Here is a 16,973-nt window from a genome sequence, read left to right as displayed (position 1 = left end):
TTTTACTTTACAGTGTATGCCAAATTGTACTACAAAATCTACTAGTGGTTGTCAAATATTTTTTTCCTAGATGTTTTAATTGTATTAGAACTTTTGAACCAGAACAACACTTACATAAAGTACAGAGTATAGCAAACAGTGTATTAAATGGGACATTTAAGTATTAAAAGACTAGGTGTTATGTTTAGAAAAAGTGGTCACCAAAGTTATATCAAATATTCAAGACAGATTTTCCACTGACCAGGTCAGCGATCTCCAACCTTTTCTGTATTAAGAGCTACTTATGTTCACTGAAAATCATTGCGAGCTACTAATATTATCAGTGCCCATGTAAGATGGTCAGCAGTCATCACCCCAGTGCATCAGGCAGGGTCGACAACAGTGATTTTGAAAGGGTGTTATCAATTTGCAATACCTCTATAAAGGTAATTCAAAACCGCCATATTGGTCCTACACCAAGTTTGTAATAAGGCTCCACAGTACCAAATGATTTATCACTCAATTATCAGCTTTAAATATAACATGACATAACGTGTATTTGCAAAGTACACATTCACTAAGAAGGGTATCTTGGAGCTGAAATAACAATATTTATGGTAACCTACGGCAACAATTGAAATTTTTCAACTGGAAATGTAACTGTTTTCCTCCAAACATCAGCTTGTTAGTCCTGAAAATACATACATTTTGTTTCTCAAAAACACGCTGTTATACATGTATAGTTCAACCAAGCAAACACTTCTAATTTAGAAGTCTATTCTGCACACAAGAGAGATACTTGCAGGTATCTGGAGAGCTACCAGTAGCTCTCAAGCTACTTGTTGGAGAAGACTGGACTAGATATTTTCACTTTTCCTGTTATCATTGAGAATCCAGGGTTAACCATTTCAGTGTCAAAGAATTGACAATGTGTAATCACTTTGTTTTTCTAATGGTTTGACATTTCCTGGAATTTTCATGGTTAACTCTAACCAGATCTCACAGGTAACTTTAGCAATCACAGCTTCTGAAGAACCAATGAGTTTACACCTTAGAAAATCCCCCAGGTGCCATACTGGATCTGGACATTTTTCATAGTAGCTGTCCCACACGCTACAAGGTGGTTTCATGTAGCTCTGCTTTGGTTGGCTCCATACCACCCCGAAAGTGACACAGCAGAGCCACATGTAACCGCTACCCGTGTGCGCTGACATTAGTCCCTTTCTTTCTGTGCCTTCTGACACAGATCCGGAGGTCCTCTTCTGAACTTTACGGGTATTCTAACGATCTCCAAACTTTCACAGTGTACTCTGCAATGATATACCCACTAAAAACAACAGAATCCAAGCTGTGCCACAACTGCAGGACGCAGATGTTGATTACGGATCTACACAAAGTGTGTCTTTGTGCCTGGGCTCGGAACATAACTCTAAATCGTGTGATAAGGTCACTCTCATGCACCTGAAGGCAGTTTGAGACCAAGAGACAAATTCTGTAGCACATCAGCGGTGGCTCCTCTATCAGGGCAGAGGAGTGTTGCCCCCCTGCTGCCAGTGTGCGCAAAAGGTGAAAAATAAAATGCTAATAAGTGAATTTATTACCATTTTATTTTTCCTATTCTTCAGCCTGAGCTGAGTTTGGGGACGCCCCTTGCAGCAGGGGAGTGGTGCTCACTCCACCAGTTTACTCTGTGCAGGCCACTTTAGCCGGCCGTCTTGCGATGGCTAGCCTGACATGTACAGTAAAAAACCTCTGCACCTGGCTGTCTTAGCAAGCAGAGGCCCCCAGTGCCTCAGTAAGCATGGAGCCAGTCTGCTCCAGCCAATCCTAGTGCTTCTGTATTGCTGCCTGTGCAGCATGATGAGAGCAGTGCCTGAATTGGAAGAGGAGAGTTGGAGCCACTGATGAGCCCGCCAGTGTAATTGATTGGCAGCCGCCACTTCAGCCCATGCCAGCAACCTGTGAGCCTTTACTTCTGTTTAATGATGCCCTCACAGATACACTGATGGCTATTTGGTCAGAATCAAGTTCTTGCCTACCTGCAAACAGTCAGGTTTCAAGACATCTGCAACTCTACTCCAGAGAGCTTTATTGTACAGGCACTGACCAGTAAAGTGATTCCTAATTCATTCCCTCTGCCCCTCCAGACGAGGATGTAATAGGATTGATGTCTTTAGGAAACATATGATTCTTAAGCCAGTTTGGCCCTGCTGTCTGGAAACCCAGTCTTTCTATTGGGCTGATACAACCATGCCCTTAGCAACATAGCCAGCGAGATCTCACACGCAATCCTGGAGGATCATAGCAACTCCGTGGCCAAAATGATGCATATTGGGTAAGACACACCCAAATATGTTATCCATAAAGTTTTGGATACCAGGGACTGCCATGGCAGGGTGGTTGTCACCATTGAGGCCCTTCCTTGATATGCATGAATGAGGTCCACTGGGTTCTCTTGCAGTGCTCATATTTTGCTGATGGACATGCCCTTTAATTGGTTCTACCTCTTCTGTGAGAAGTAGCACTCTGGTTTGGAATGCTTTTTGGACAGTAGATCAACTGCACATTCCTTATGGCTATTGCCTGCTAAACAATATCCGCCCCAGTTTCGCAGCGGCGGCCGGCTCAGGTAAGCGCTGCAGAGCGGGGCAGGACACGGCAGGGGGGGAAGCCGATGGACGATGGAAGAGGTATAATTAAATAAATAAATAATACCTATTCCGTTGTCCATCCTGAGCCAGCCCTCACTGAAGTTTCGAAAGTTTAGGGGCTAGTCCAGAGATCTGGCGTATAGACAGACAGTCCTTCCAATCCATGATGCAATAGATAAGCTAGTCCGTTTGGGTTCATGGATGCAGATCCGACAACATGTGGGTTAGAAGGGGCACCAATCTACCAACTCCTTTTTCATTGCTACATAAGCCAATAAACTGCTTTACATTGCCCTTAAAGGTGCTCGCGCGTTCAATGGGAGGCAGTATCCTTTATTTCTTTCTGATTTTGTGAACCATCAATTTCTTACAGATGGGTCTTGTAAATGCTTATTCCCTACCTTTTCTTTTCTCTCTGCCAAGTATCCCTTTCACACCAGAATGAATTTAAGAAGAGCATCTGTCCATCCTGCTGAGATAGGCTGCACTTTTTGTTCTTCAGAGGTGTCATAGAGAGAGTACCAGACTTGTAGAAAAGTGGGGTTGTTACTCTCGCTATTTCATCACCAAAACCGGTAGCTGCTCTCTGGCCTATCTTGGTACTCCATACCCTCAACTCTTTTGATGGAAGGACGGATTCAAAATGCTCACATTGGCTTAGATCCTATCTGCTCTGGGCCCGGGCGCCTCATTAGTGTCTTTGGCCTTGCAGTATGTGTACTTCATATATCCATGCTGCAGTCCCACAGGTGTCACCTGTGGTTTGGCATGGGCTAGCACCATTTGTGTTTGCCGTGCTCCGTTTTGGCCTCACTAGCACCCCTAGGGTCTTCAAAAAATTGATAGTGGTGGTCTCTGCCCATCTTCAGAGGTCGGAATTAGTTTTCCTGTTCCTAGATGACTACCTGCTGAAGGCTGCTTTGACCATCTCCAGAAGACAGCAAGCCTTTGTATCATCATCATTAGATTTCAGCTTCAACTAACCCCGGAGAGACCTCCCAGTCATTCTAATGATCCCGGATACAAGTGAAGTTCAGAGCTTTCCTTCGCAGTGAAGACGGTGTCAGGAATGGAGAGATGGGGAAAGGGTTGATTACAGGGAATGTGATGTTGTTACTTGGGAATGAAAATAAGGAAGCAGCAGTAAAGGCAATAAAAGAAATGGCACAACATACCGAGGCTGTAAGAGATTTGTCAAGGAATATAGAACCAAAAGAAAAGAATTCTGTAATGGGAAAATAGTCAAGTAATATCAGGAGGAGAAATGTTTATTACTACTTTTTTTCTTTTTTTGGCACCAGAATTGTCATGTTGTTGATGCTAGATTATAAATGCGGTGAATGACAAACGCAGTCAGTTAACTATCGCACATCATACTTCAGTACCTCATTACTGTGAATATTAACAAGCTGATAAGATTTGATAAATGGTAGCTAATTAGATACCAATTAGTGATTTTTCAAAAACCCTTGCAGTGTTAAATAATTAGTATGCAGTTACACACTGGAAGAAGCCATGGTTAAGCCCACACATGCGTGAAATGCATTCCCTTTTTTCAGATGTTTGTTTTCTAGATGTGCCTCTTAACTTCCCTAACAGCCTTTTTAAGTGGAAACGTAAAGTGTGGCAAATGTACATTTAGAAAAACGTCCTGTTCATTGGTTTACAGCACTTGGTCCCCAGAATAGACATAGATTCTGTGTGGGTCGGCTTTCCAAGCTTAGAGAAAATTGTCCACAACAACATTGAGCAAAATCTTAATATTATTTACTGAATATGGCCTAAGAGCCTGATGTACAAAGCAACTATTGCAGTTGAAAGTCCTGCAATTTACAAAATCACAGGGTTCGCAACCACAAAATGGCTTTTTGTCATGTACTAAACCCGTTTTCAAATTCGGTAACATGTTACTAAATTGTAAAATGTGTTTATAAACCCATAACGAATCGCTATATGGAGGGGGCATGTTTAGGGCATTCTGTACCAATTTTTTGTGCAACGTTGAGATTTTACTGGCACCTCAATGGAGATGTTTACTCATGTGCAAATGGGAAGGGGTCTATTGGGAAACCCTTCCCCTTTTTGAATGTTATTTTTTTTTCAAATAATTGTATTAATTGATTTTTGTGCTCATTGTATTCAGAACATCTTCAATGTTAGCTTAACACCGACACTTCTCACTGCAACCCTGGGCCTTTACGCTCACCACCCACTGAACTACCACAACAAGACCACTCTCTTCTCGACCTCATGGTAGCACGTGGCCTCAACATTATCCTGTCAGACTGGAAAGCAACAACAGTATCCTCCTATGAAAAATGGTGGCACACCCTTAGTTCAACTAGAGGGGCAGACAACACTATATACAAAAGCGCACACACCACTGATGCTTTAAGAGGCCTCTGGAACGTGCTAGACAATTATTTACAAACAGTTGACTCCCCATAATTACACTTTACCAACTGCACATACCTCACACATTGCAGACCTGTTTCCCCATGCTCCACACCAGAATGTACTTTGCCAACAACCCAAGGGTCCCCCAATCCGGCCCGCTGCTCCCGATATCCCTTCTTTCTTCTCTTTATTCTTTTTTCCAAACTCTTGCACACTCTATTATCTCCCACCCCACCACATGGCGATTGACTTGTCACCTGCACCCTCAGTATGCTTGGCTTAGTAATCTATACTCTTACTAACCACTAACAACTCACTGATCCAATCAAAGTTAATTGAATTCCCGCCCTCAACTTAGATCTTCAACTTTAGTCTCACCTACAATGCAATCGAGGACTCCTCTGATATAACTGAAACACAATCCTACTTTTAGTGAGTAACTCAGTTTACTCATCTGTAATATACCATTATCTTCAATAGGACAAACTATATCTTGAGCCATGTTTGCTACCCGACTTCTTACACAGCATGTTTGTAACTGCTATCCTTATCCTGTTATGTGCAAGTGTCCTGCCTCTTATATCTGTATTTTCTTAAACCTTGACTTAAAACAATAAAAAAATGGAATAAAAAATAAATATATTAATTGTGATAAAACGTTAAAAAACTAAAAGAAATTGACTGAAAGGAGGCAGTGGTCCACCGTACCACTGCCTATTCTCAACCAAACAAAATACCAGTTTCTTTTTAAATGCAGCCCATTTTCTATAAGGAAAATGGGTTGCATTTTAGAAAAAAGGCACTTTATCCAATAAGCAATCACAGACATGGTTATCTGCTCTCCCCAGTAGGCCACCATCCTTGTGATGGGATACAATTGTCCTGAGTCGCAATTTATGACCTATCTCATGCATATTGATGAAGAAGCTTGGAATGCGACCCACTACAATTCGGAATGTTGTGAACTGACCTATTAGTACATTGTTCTGTTCACAAAAATCCTTTCTCTTTGCAAAAAAAAGCGGTGTACAATTTTCAACCACTTTTTGCGAATGGAAATTTCATACACCAGGCCGTAAACTCTTATTATTTTCACAAACAATTCTTATTGTGAATCAAATGATAACCGTGAGGGTTTCATAGCACATCGTTGGTAAAGCACTCTGTTCTAGAAAAGTAATGATGTAACCGAAATTGTTCATGTCATAGTGCAGAAGTCATCTAGCTCTGAGACAAACTAATAGAACAGAAATATTTTGTGAGCACTGTCAGAAAACCTGTATGGTAATGTTTAAGGTTCTTTCTGAATTCATTGCAAGGTGTATACCTGAGTTTTATTGGAATTTTAAATTAAAGATCTAGTGAAACTCAGGATGCCCCATTCATCGAAAAGTGCTTCCAGGAAGTTGTGTCAAAGCTGTGTGTGACCGTTAAGTGACACAGATACCTTACCTCTGAATTACAATGGCTACTGAGAGACTACTGCCAAGATGTGAAGTGTCTGCATTACTTTGGATTAACACATTAATATTGGCACTTTCCTGACTGGCTTTTGGATATTTCATGAGTGTTTGGGGTTCTCCAAATGCTATAGTCTCTTGAGAGATGAACGAGACTTGGCTTGCCTGCCAGCCCTTACCAGTTCTTTATGCCCCCCAGTATTTACTGTGTGCTCTTCTCTTAGCACTAAAGTTATCTGACCTGTGACCAGCTTCTTCTGAATTAACCATTCGAGGCCGGTGCAGTTAAGCACAGTGGGGTGGTGGAGCGATTCGACAGATGACGGAATAGGTTTTATTTATTTATTTAATTTAAAAAATGTTAATTAATATTTTTATAAATATGCATTTATTTAATTTTACCTATCCCGTGGTCTATTGACTTCCACCCCCTCCCACCCCGCCCTGCCTCACAGCGCTTAGCTGCGCTGGCCGCCGCTTGTATTAACTGCAAAGCAGCTACTAAAATACTACGAGTTACCAGTCTCCATGTGTCTGAGAACAAATTGCAGCAAAGAGCACATATCTGCATATATTCAGGAAATAGAATTAGCTTCTGCAGCTTTATCTTTCACATCCTGCAAATATGTTTGATATGTAATTTTATCTGTCATATCTTGCAATATGTTTGATATCTTTGGGATGGAGAATCAGTTTGCCTGTAATAAGCTGTTCATTATTTGTTTAAATATGTCTCCCTATAAATCAAAATGAGGAAATTTGTGCCTTGCACATAATCTCAATAAAAGTAAGCATTGGGGCTGATGAGGGGAGAAAGAAAGATCCAGGTATGCTTTCGCGCTTCAAACATTCAGTGGTGTGGATCTTGACTATCGATTACGAATATCATGGGACAATAATATCGTGGACAGAATATTGAGGGACAAAATATCGAAATGTAAGTATGTATTGATTTTCTGTACGTAACATCACCTATGTGTACCTGGCAATATATATCTTTAAGGTACATAGCTGTATAGTTTAGAATGTAAATGTATACTTTCCTATATTCACATACCTTTCGATATTTTGTCCACGAAATTAGTGTACCACTATTTTCTTGTCCTTGATATTCCAGAGTACAGTCACATTGAATCACACCGCTGCCAAAATTGTTACTCTCTGATCAGATCTCAGCCGATCCTTCTTCCTTTACATTACATGACGCATTGTAGACATTAAGGAAGATATTAATGTGGGGACACCTGGTGTGCTCAGGTGAAATTCTCAGCAAACCTGCCACTGATCCGAAGCGGTCACTCAGTTCTTGACATGTGTTTTCCTGACATCTACCGACGACAGCATGTAGTATGCATAGGCCCATATGGCACCCTGAATTATTACTGCCCCAACATGGCGTGGCCATATAAGGAATCCGTGTTTCCTCCCACAGAAACGTTTGCTGAGCCTTCTCTGCAAGCAACTCAGATGCGGCTGAAGAGAGCCCGGCTAGCCGATGACCTAAATGAGAAGATTGCTCAGAGGCCTGGCCCCATGGAGCTGGTTGAGAAGAATATCCTTCCAGTGGACACTGTTGTTAATGGGGCAGTCACAGGCAAGTAGAAAAGAGGCCCTACAATATGGAACACACCACTGAGAGTCATATAGGAGGAGACCGTGCTTACTGTAGAGGCTAAAGACATAGTAGAGAAACTCTTAGATCATGAAGGTCGTGCAAAATGAGTCCATAACTGCTGAGAGTTTTTTTCACAGAAATAAAGTGAGCAGCCATAACACATTTATCCGAGTTAAGTTTTCTACAAAAATAAGAGCCACAAATGTTTTCATTTGTTTATTCATTCTGCATTTTCCACTTCCCCGCTCCGTATTGCTTTGTATGTATGTATACTCCCCTTAACCCTTTGTCAATAGTGAGAGCTCTCGCTCTCTCTCTCTCTTTCTTTCACACCCCTCCCTTTCGTCCATCGCATTTCTGCTCTTGCACTCTCTCTCGCTTTCACTCTCTTCTGTATCAGTCTGTATTGCTCTCTCTTCGACTTTTCCTCTCACCATTATTTACTGGGTGCCATTTTGGCCCCTATTCAGAGTTGTGTCTCTGTCTCCCTCTTTCATGCATTCAATGCCCCTGTCCCCATCGTTCACTTTAATGCACTGTGCTTCCATTCATTCAGCCTCTCACATAATGAAGAGTAGCTCTGCACACCGCCTCCTGCTAGTACATGATATTCATGCTGCTTTCATCCCTGGTCAGTAGTGCAGGTATTTCTGCTTACTTCCCCTCAGAAAGTGTCTCCTTTTAAGATAAAATTATATTATTTTTTTGGGTACTAAACATTTTGCTGAGTTATTCAAGTGGTACAATATTTGGCATTTCCATTAGTATGCACATTACCTAAAAATTAATCTTCCTGACCGATTTTGCTCATGGATGCCTGAAAAAAAGGCAACTAGGACAAATGCTGAGCATCAACCACTGGGGAACAAAACAGAATAGAGTCCCTGTTGAAAGAAATGGAATAAAATAATTAATCTGCTGAACAACACCTACATTGTTCTTACCCACAAATATCTTCAAAGGCCAAAAATGTTTTAAGAACCCTATGTTTAATTAAAAAACAACACCATATCACTTGCAAATTGTATGTGTACGTGGATCTAAAGTTATATAAGAAACAGATGTATTAGTTTCCTACTAGCTAGAGCAGTTCAAAAGAAGACACCATGATCACCATGTTTCTCAAAATAATATAGTCATCATGATATCTGATGAACACCCAAGGTAGAGGGCGAATTACCAATTGAACGAGGCTGTGTCAAGATTAAAAAAATATTGTGTAATGGCTAAAGTTCCTAAAGTCACTGATCCATAGTGTACTTGTCACCATGAAAATATTCCAAGATGGCTGGATGGTGTGTGATTTCCATTTTTAATTTATTAACATTCCAGAACCATATTTTGTTTCCCAAACTGCACATAGTTTCCGAATGCTCTCTTAATTGATAGATAACTCCTACACATTGTGACGAGACTGTGGTATTGCACCACCAAGGGGTGGGCCTCTAACAAGTACAATTGAGAAGGATCCTATTGGAAGGGAACTGGAACTTGGGGCCTGATTATGACTTTTGGCGGTGCGGGAGCGAGCGGCACTGCCAAGAGTCACAGCTGCCGTCCAGATTACAAGTAATTTTGTGGTCTGGCGGGCAGACAGTGTGACGGTCTTGTGGCAGTGCTATTTAAAGGCTCATTGTGAGCCTTAAACAGCACTGCCGTGGGACCGCAAATGGGCATTCCTGCACGGGAAGGAATTCACCATGTTGTGCATTCCTTCCTGTGCAGGAACTGGGGGGTGCACAACTACAGGGGGCACAACATGTGCCCCCCTGCATGCACCCCCATGCACAGGGGCAAGATAGGGACCCCCTTTCTTTCCCCACCATCAGCAGTTACATGGAGGAAGAACCTCCATGACACCGCTGGTGATGAGGAAAGTTGTATTATGCTTGGTGGTGCCTATATATGTGTATAGGTGTGTGTGTGGAATTGTGTGTGTGTGTATTTATGTGTGTGTGTGTGTGTGTGTGTGTGTGTGTGTGTGTGTAGGCTTACTCTTATACTAAATACCATTATGAATTTTGGACAATGTATTTCTGATTGTACTTGCAGATGGTGAAGATGAGTTTCCTGAAAACCTGGATACTAACTCATTTGATGAGGACAGCAGTGATGCATTGTCACCGGAACAGCCAGCAAGCCAGGATTCCCTAAGTTCAGGAGCCTCGCCAGCAGAGGCGAAGAACTGTGAATTGTCTCCAGTGCAGAATACCACTGTCCAGGTAAAGGTCTCATTGAAAATAATGACCAGCTGCATTGTTGTAGCATACCGTTGGCTAGTTGTGTTATGATTAGATGTTTTGGTCGGTTAGGAACTAATGTTGGAGCTTGACCAAAGACTTGGAGTTTTTCTTGGATTTTGCTTCAAGAGGAAGAACATTCTCAACCCAAATCTCAAAGGTAAATATGTATGACGTCACGATGAAGGTGCATTGGCACCTCTGCGAGACAATTTGTAAATCTACGAGAAACAGACTTCAACTTATATTTTAATACTTCAAATTGGTAAGGTTTTCAGAAACCGGAGATACTGGTGATGGTTTGGATGCATCAATGTATGGAAGTATATATAAGTATTATAGGTCAATCATTGTTAAGAAGGCTTCAAGACAGCTGAATTGCCTAATGCGACCGTTGTAGAAATCTGTGTGTAACCTGAAGATCTCAAGGTCAAATCCTGGCCGGTTTACAAAGCCCTTCACCTTTAAGATGTTAATAAAATCAGTATAGTTTCCTGAGAATTAACAACTGATGTCAGTGATGAGAGATCAGAGAACTTTTTATAGCTGCACTCTTTTAAGTGTAGAAATTGTTGGTTTCTTCACCTGAAAAGATGGATCCATCTCAAGAGATGCCAGTGTTGGCCAAATACAGTTTTATTGACCCACAAATATCAAATGTCAGGAAAGGCGCAAAAGTTCAATTCTCACTTCTAGAGGTGCTTGGAGATGGGATTCTAACGTGTCTGTCTGTGCCCGGTTTCTAAGGAGATTTAAATACATGTGGCCATAAGGTCCGAGCTCTGAGATGAAGGCTCTGGAAATTCCCTTCCGGGCCCTATCACAGGGGCGGAAGGCCATTTAGAATTCAAGACGGAAGGAGATGTGGCCGAACACCAATAGCTGCGGACCTTGGAATTGGAGAACCAGGTTCAAATACCGGCTTTAGCTCAACATCATATAACTCTGGGTAAATAAACTCATTTCAATGTCTCTGAAAAAAATGTGTTATTTAAAGTACTCTAATGCCTTTGGGCCAAGTTTGTGCTACATAAAAATAAAAAAGCAAAGATTCAAAAGGAACTTTAGAAAGCTGACTGACAGTTCTGCAACCTGCTCAACCTATTCTCTTATGCACCAATTGATGTTCCTACCTGTTATTTGAGTCCTTGTGTCTTTCCTTCAGGTCCTCGCCTTGTCTGTGCATGCTCTGAATTAGTCTAATGGCTGCATGCAGTATGCCAAATACAGACATATAACTGTTGATATTTTGTTAGAATGTTGAATGTGTTTGGTGCCTTTTCTGTCTTAAGAAATAGTTAGTCAATAGGTCATTTTGATTTATAAATTAGGGCTCCCGGTTTTATGATATTTTTTTTTTTGCCATTTCAGCTTGTATTTATTCATATTTATTTATTTTTGCGCATTTTATCTGTATTTATCCATGTATATTTTGGGTATTGTGGAAAAATTAGTCTGAGGTTAGTATATTTCCACATTTATTTAACCTATAAATATGCACACATGCTTGAATATCTGCCTGGTTTCAGTACCCTGAACACCCACAGAAGATAAATCAGTACACTTATATGAAGATATGGAAATTTCAGTATCAACCTTGTTCATATCTACTGCTATTAAAGCCTCTTTACTAAAACGCCTTTATTTTTTAAAACCCCTATCAATCCACATATCTATTGGCCTGGCAGTCATGGCAGATAGTATTTGGAATTACTCAAAAAGCAACCCAATTTCCGTTTTTATCCACATTTAAAAATAAATACAGACAAGAAAATGAATGTTTTCTGTCTTTATTTATCTGTAAAAATCAGTAAAAACGGAGAACATGGAGCCTAATTTATATTCTCCAATTTGAACTGTTTTCCTGATAAAGTTTTCAATAACTAACCGAAAATCTTTTAAAGAACATTTTAGCACAGTTTGCTGTCCATTTCCACACTAATTCTGTTCTGCATTTGTTTAGCATTGCCTCTAGAAATAAAGAGGATCTTGATTTAGGTTTCTTCATGTCATTAAAGTCTGGTAGGAAATAAGAATGTAACTATTCTATCATCCATGGCAGTGCTAGGTGCGTCTTGTTCCTGTATTTGGCAAACGTGTAGGTATTTATGCAATAGCTAGACATAACAAGGTTATTTGATACTTGCTCATCAGCCTATCTGTTCTTCTCATCGCTTCAGTTACTCCTCCTTTTCACAGTCAACAAATCATTGTGGCAAAGATAAAAACTGAGGCTAAAAGCCTAGAACATCTCATGTCTGAGTTAGAAAAAAACTTGGTTTCTACGACACCCTGGAAAAACAAAGCACCAAAGTACATACTGCACCCCAGAAAATGACCCGTGCTGTGTTGAGGTCCATATGAGCTGTAGGACTTGCCATAGTAACTTAGCCATCCCTAGGGGAACTTCAGGCTATACTTTGTAGTTATAAAAATGCATGGGGTGGCAAAACTTCCTCCAGCTGCACTCCTCAAAGCAGATGGGAAAATGTTATACGTTACATTTTATGTAGTGCGTACGGGATTGCATGAATGAAGAACAGTTTTGGGAACACAATCGCTTACCTCGATTGATTGTGAAGCAGATCACTTAATTGTTTCTGGTTTTATGCCCTGGCAGTGAAAAAATAAATGAAGTCCACTTGCACGTGTTATTTGGAAAAAGTCTCCTGATAAAGAATGATTCACACATTTATTACTACAGTACGAAGGTCAAAATATGTTATATGAACAGTGGAGATTAACTGACTTAACAAAATGCCTAAAGATTACATTCTTAAATTTGTAATATTTACAAAAGAAAACAACTGGGGGCATACTCACAAATGCCTAGTGACTGTTATTCTACCTAACCTTGCGGCGAGTGTTACCCCTTCTGCTCTGCTTATGTTTCAATAATTTTGTTTGTAAGAAGTGTATATAAAAACACAGTGGCGGGTTCTCGGGTGAGCATCACCCCTCCCCCGCTGAGTTCCAGACAGCAAACAAACGGGAAAAATAAAATGATAATAAAACCATTTTATTATCATTTTATTTTTCTTTCTGCTGCAGGCAGCCAGGTCTGGATGAGGTGTGGGCATGAAGAGTGCAGGGGTAGGACTGTAAAGAGGGCATGACTGTTTGGCCAGGTGTCTATGGCCGGCCAAACCGTCATGCGCACTTTGAGCTCTCACCACCCGAGCTGTGTTGCTCAGCTGGGTGGAGTAGAGGTAGAGGCTTCTAGGACCTGAGCGGGCGTTAAACAAGCCCGCTCAGGCCAATCATGGTGCTGCTCTCATGAGAGCAGCTTCTAGATTAGCCTCTAGGAGCCTGCGCAGTGTGCAGGGACCCCGGTCAGAAAAATCCCAAGATGGTGGCCGGCAGCGCTGCAGCAGGTAAGTGTTTTATTTGTATTTATTATTCCCCCATCGCCTCTTTTCCCCTGCCCCACCACTTGTTCAGAAAGGGAGCCACTACAGTAAAGACACAGAACAGCTTAAACCATACATGCAGATTACCAGAGTTTAACATGATGTTTATCAATTGTCATTGTTGATGGAGGGACATAATGACTCACTTGACCTTTGCCTCTTGCGAGTCATGGCACTCCGCACGCTCAACAATAGTAAAAAAGCAGCAGGTAACACTGCTCATATATGTATATTCACTACATAATACATAACACCACCGTAGGTACAGAAATACTTATGAATGATTGGTGGTTTTGCTATCCACTCTTTTCAGTCTCTCAGTCCTGAAATCACCTCACATGCTACTACTTGTGGTCAATAAATTGCTTCAGTTAATATGACGTCTGCTCCTCATTCGTTCCACCTGGAAGTAGGGAATCAACACTTCACTCAAGTCCTCCCTGGCAATGTTTCAGCTCTCTGCCCTGCTGTCTCTCCTTGGATGGTTCAGTTTTCAATTTGAGGATACAGAGTGGTAACTGAGAACTGTGATCTTTGTTCCACAATGATTTTCACAGGGTTGCTGATGTAGCATCAGTCGTTTGGATGGGCTATTCGTGCTCACCTACCCTGGCACAAGATAGTCAAGTGATTTTGCAAACATGTTAGCAGCTCTTCTTGCCGATCCATTACATGAACTGTGTAAGATAATCGTAGGGATTGTAGAAACCTAACAATAGTGTCCAGTACTTTTAGGATGGCTTATTGCTGTGTTCATTTTCTATATAAATTGAGGCACCCAATATGGATATCATACAAAACACCATTACTGTGAGTTTTCCGAGCTACAGATTTCATCCTGTGTTACAGTTGTTAAACTTTGTTGTCATTATTCATGATATGACTGCTAAAGAATTGGAACATGACCTTTGTGCTGTTTCTCCACTTCGTAGCACCAAAGAGTGGCCTCACCTGTCCCGGAGTTCTTGAAGCCTGTACCTGCTGTGGAGCAGCAGATAACACGCCCTACAGTCAACACCGCATTGTCTCCAGCAAAGCCTGCACCAGCACTGGTCAAGGTGAGCCTGTCATTGGCTTGAGACACTTTCTGTGATTCAATTGATTAGGGCACCTTTTCATGTTGCCTGTCGCTTGTTACTCAACGATCCAATAACAAGGTCTTCATTAACATGGAGAGATTTTTTAGTGAATGACGATGGCCACTAGATCCACACTTTATGCATGAAGACTTTGGAGCAAGGGTATCAAACTATTTTGCTGGATAAAAAATTGTTCGGGTCCCAGGTCAAGAACTTGATGATAAGAAGTTACAGTAAGGCTGGCGAGTGCATCTGAGCCGTCTCAGTGCCCCCATATGTGTCACCTATTGCAACTTTGCATCATCAGTTTCTCTATTGGTTAGATCCAGAACTGCAACATTGTTCTAATTGTTGTCGCCTGTTAGCCAAAGTTAAGGAGTTCCAGCTGCAGCGTCCTATGGCCATCCGTTGAACTGTTGTCAGAGGCTTTTGGACACTTGGCGGCACCTAAATTTGGGTTAAGTAAGGGATGAAAATGCAATGGCACTACCGGTGGGTTGCAGTGGTACCTATGGCAGGTGATATCTCATTACTTTGCTCTATGATGCATGAAAGAAGTACTTAGTACGGGAGTTAAAACAGTAATCACTTAGCTTTGGTAAATTAGCCAGTTAGTGCCTGTCTGGAACTTAATATACAAATGCTTAGCATGGACACATCCTTGGACGTTAAAGAATGAAGATGTAAACGTTTACATGACAGAGTTCTATGTATTCACGTAAACACTTGCTAAACATAAGGTATGGTTAACGTTGCATACATAATTAAAGTGACATATTTACATTTGTAAGTTGAAAATAAAGACTGGAAAAATTGCCAGTTATAGTTAACTGCAACTCTCCTCTCTACATTAATCATGACCTCATACATGAGGTTGCAGATGACAGAACAAAGGACATAAATGATGATCTCACTGTTGACATCATATACCACATCTCTGTTGACATAATAGATTAATTTACTTTGGGCAGGTCAGGGAGTCTAGCTCCTTACCAGTCCCATTGGCTCCGAGCTCACTGCGCATCGCCTTGACAATGCACAGTGAGCTCTGGGTGCAGGACAAACACCCCACCCAACCCGAATACTGTGCTGTGTGCAGTGGGCTCTGGAGCCAGCCACCTACTCTGCCTCTGATCCCTCTGTGCATGGCTTTCATTTGTGCATTGTGGACTCTAGACAAAGGCATTCCATACCACTAAGGGTGCTGTACTTTCCATTTGACTGCAGGCTCTGGGCACAGGGCATGGCAACTACGGAAGCCTTGTGTCACCAAGTAGGATGCACACATCCTTCAGCTGTATGGTGTGGTATCTAGACGGAGGCCCTGTTTGTCTAGCAGGCACTGCACCAGACCATGTGCCACTGAACTGTTTACGCAATTCCAAAGGCCACTCCCTGCATTAAACCTTGACCCACTGACCCAGCAAAACTTTGGCCTTGATATAAGCACAGCAGGTTGTGGGTGCTGGGCCTGGACTGCCATCAGCTGTTGTGTCAGCCCCCAAGGAAGCAGATGTGCATGGTCTTCAGACGTATGTAGTAGGATTTCACCATTCTTGGTTTTTGACTGTGTGAATTCGCATTGTGAATTTTCCCTATTTTCGGGATTTGTTAAAATTAAAATTACATTTAAAAAAAAAAAAAGTTTGTTGTTCCCAATCCACATTTGCATATCCTATGACAAAACATGGACTTTTTAGGTCTCCGGCTTTACCAAAAATTTGTAAGAAAATACCTACATATATAAATAAATATAGATTCTTTAGTTCTTCCACTGGTCTGATCAAGTGACATTTAACATTTTACTTCCACCCACCACAGCATACATCATATGAAATGGTCATCCCACCACGCCCATTGCCTGATTTGCAGTGTCAGTGATGGCATTTTACGTTATCACATTTCCACAGCTGCCAGAAAAGGAGTGCACTTGAGTACCAGGACTGGTGTGCCATTTATTTAAATTTTTTTATTACACGTTTGACTATTATTGCAAACTGCATATGTTTAGCAAAAAATGATTACAAAAAAGATATTGCCCAATTTGCAATGTCTTGTCAGTTGCTATTGCCAATGCTTGTTTTTGGGGGGCATTGTCTGTCCCTCTGTCCTCACCTCACATTCTCCAGGTGTTCAGGGAAT

The 16,973-nt window shown here is 41.4% G+C and overlaps 1 protein-coding gene across 4 annotated transcripts in view; it reads left to right on the top strand.

Moving 5' to 3' along the window:
* MRTFB (myocardin related transcription factor B) overlaps nucleotides 1-16,973 on the top strand; it is a 275,157-nt gene that overhangs the window by 120,237 nt on the left and 137,947 nt on the right. For 2 of the 4 annotated variants that reach the window (XM_085628294.1, XM_085628293.1), the window contains exons 5-7: nucleotides 7,920-8,081; nucleotides 10,155-10,324; nucleotides 14,685-14,810. In XM_085628294.1, the coding sequence (XP_085484420.1) occupies nucleotides 7,920-8,081; nucleotides 10,155-10,324; nucleotides 14,685-14,810 (458 nt within the window). The remainder of the gene's footprint in view (nucleotides 1-7,919; nucleotides 8,082-10,154; nucleotides 10,325-14,684; nucleotides 14,811-16,973) is intronic. The other 2 variants (XM_085628295.1, XM_085628296.1) reach the window with 1 other exon arrangement.

Source organism: Triturus cristatus, chromosome 10 (assembly GCF_964204655.1).
Source record: "Triturus cristatus chromosome 10, aTriCri1.1, whole genome shotgun sequence".
In the NCBI taxonomy this organism is placed as follows: domain Eukaryota; kingdom Metazoa; phylum Chordata; class Amphibia; order Caudata; family Salamandridae; genus Triturus; species Triturus cristatus.
The sequence above is the reverse complement of the archived record's forward strand: the minus strand, read 5'-3'. Positions and strand labels throughout refer to the sequence as shown.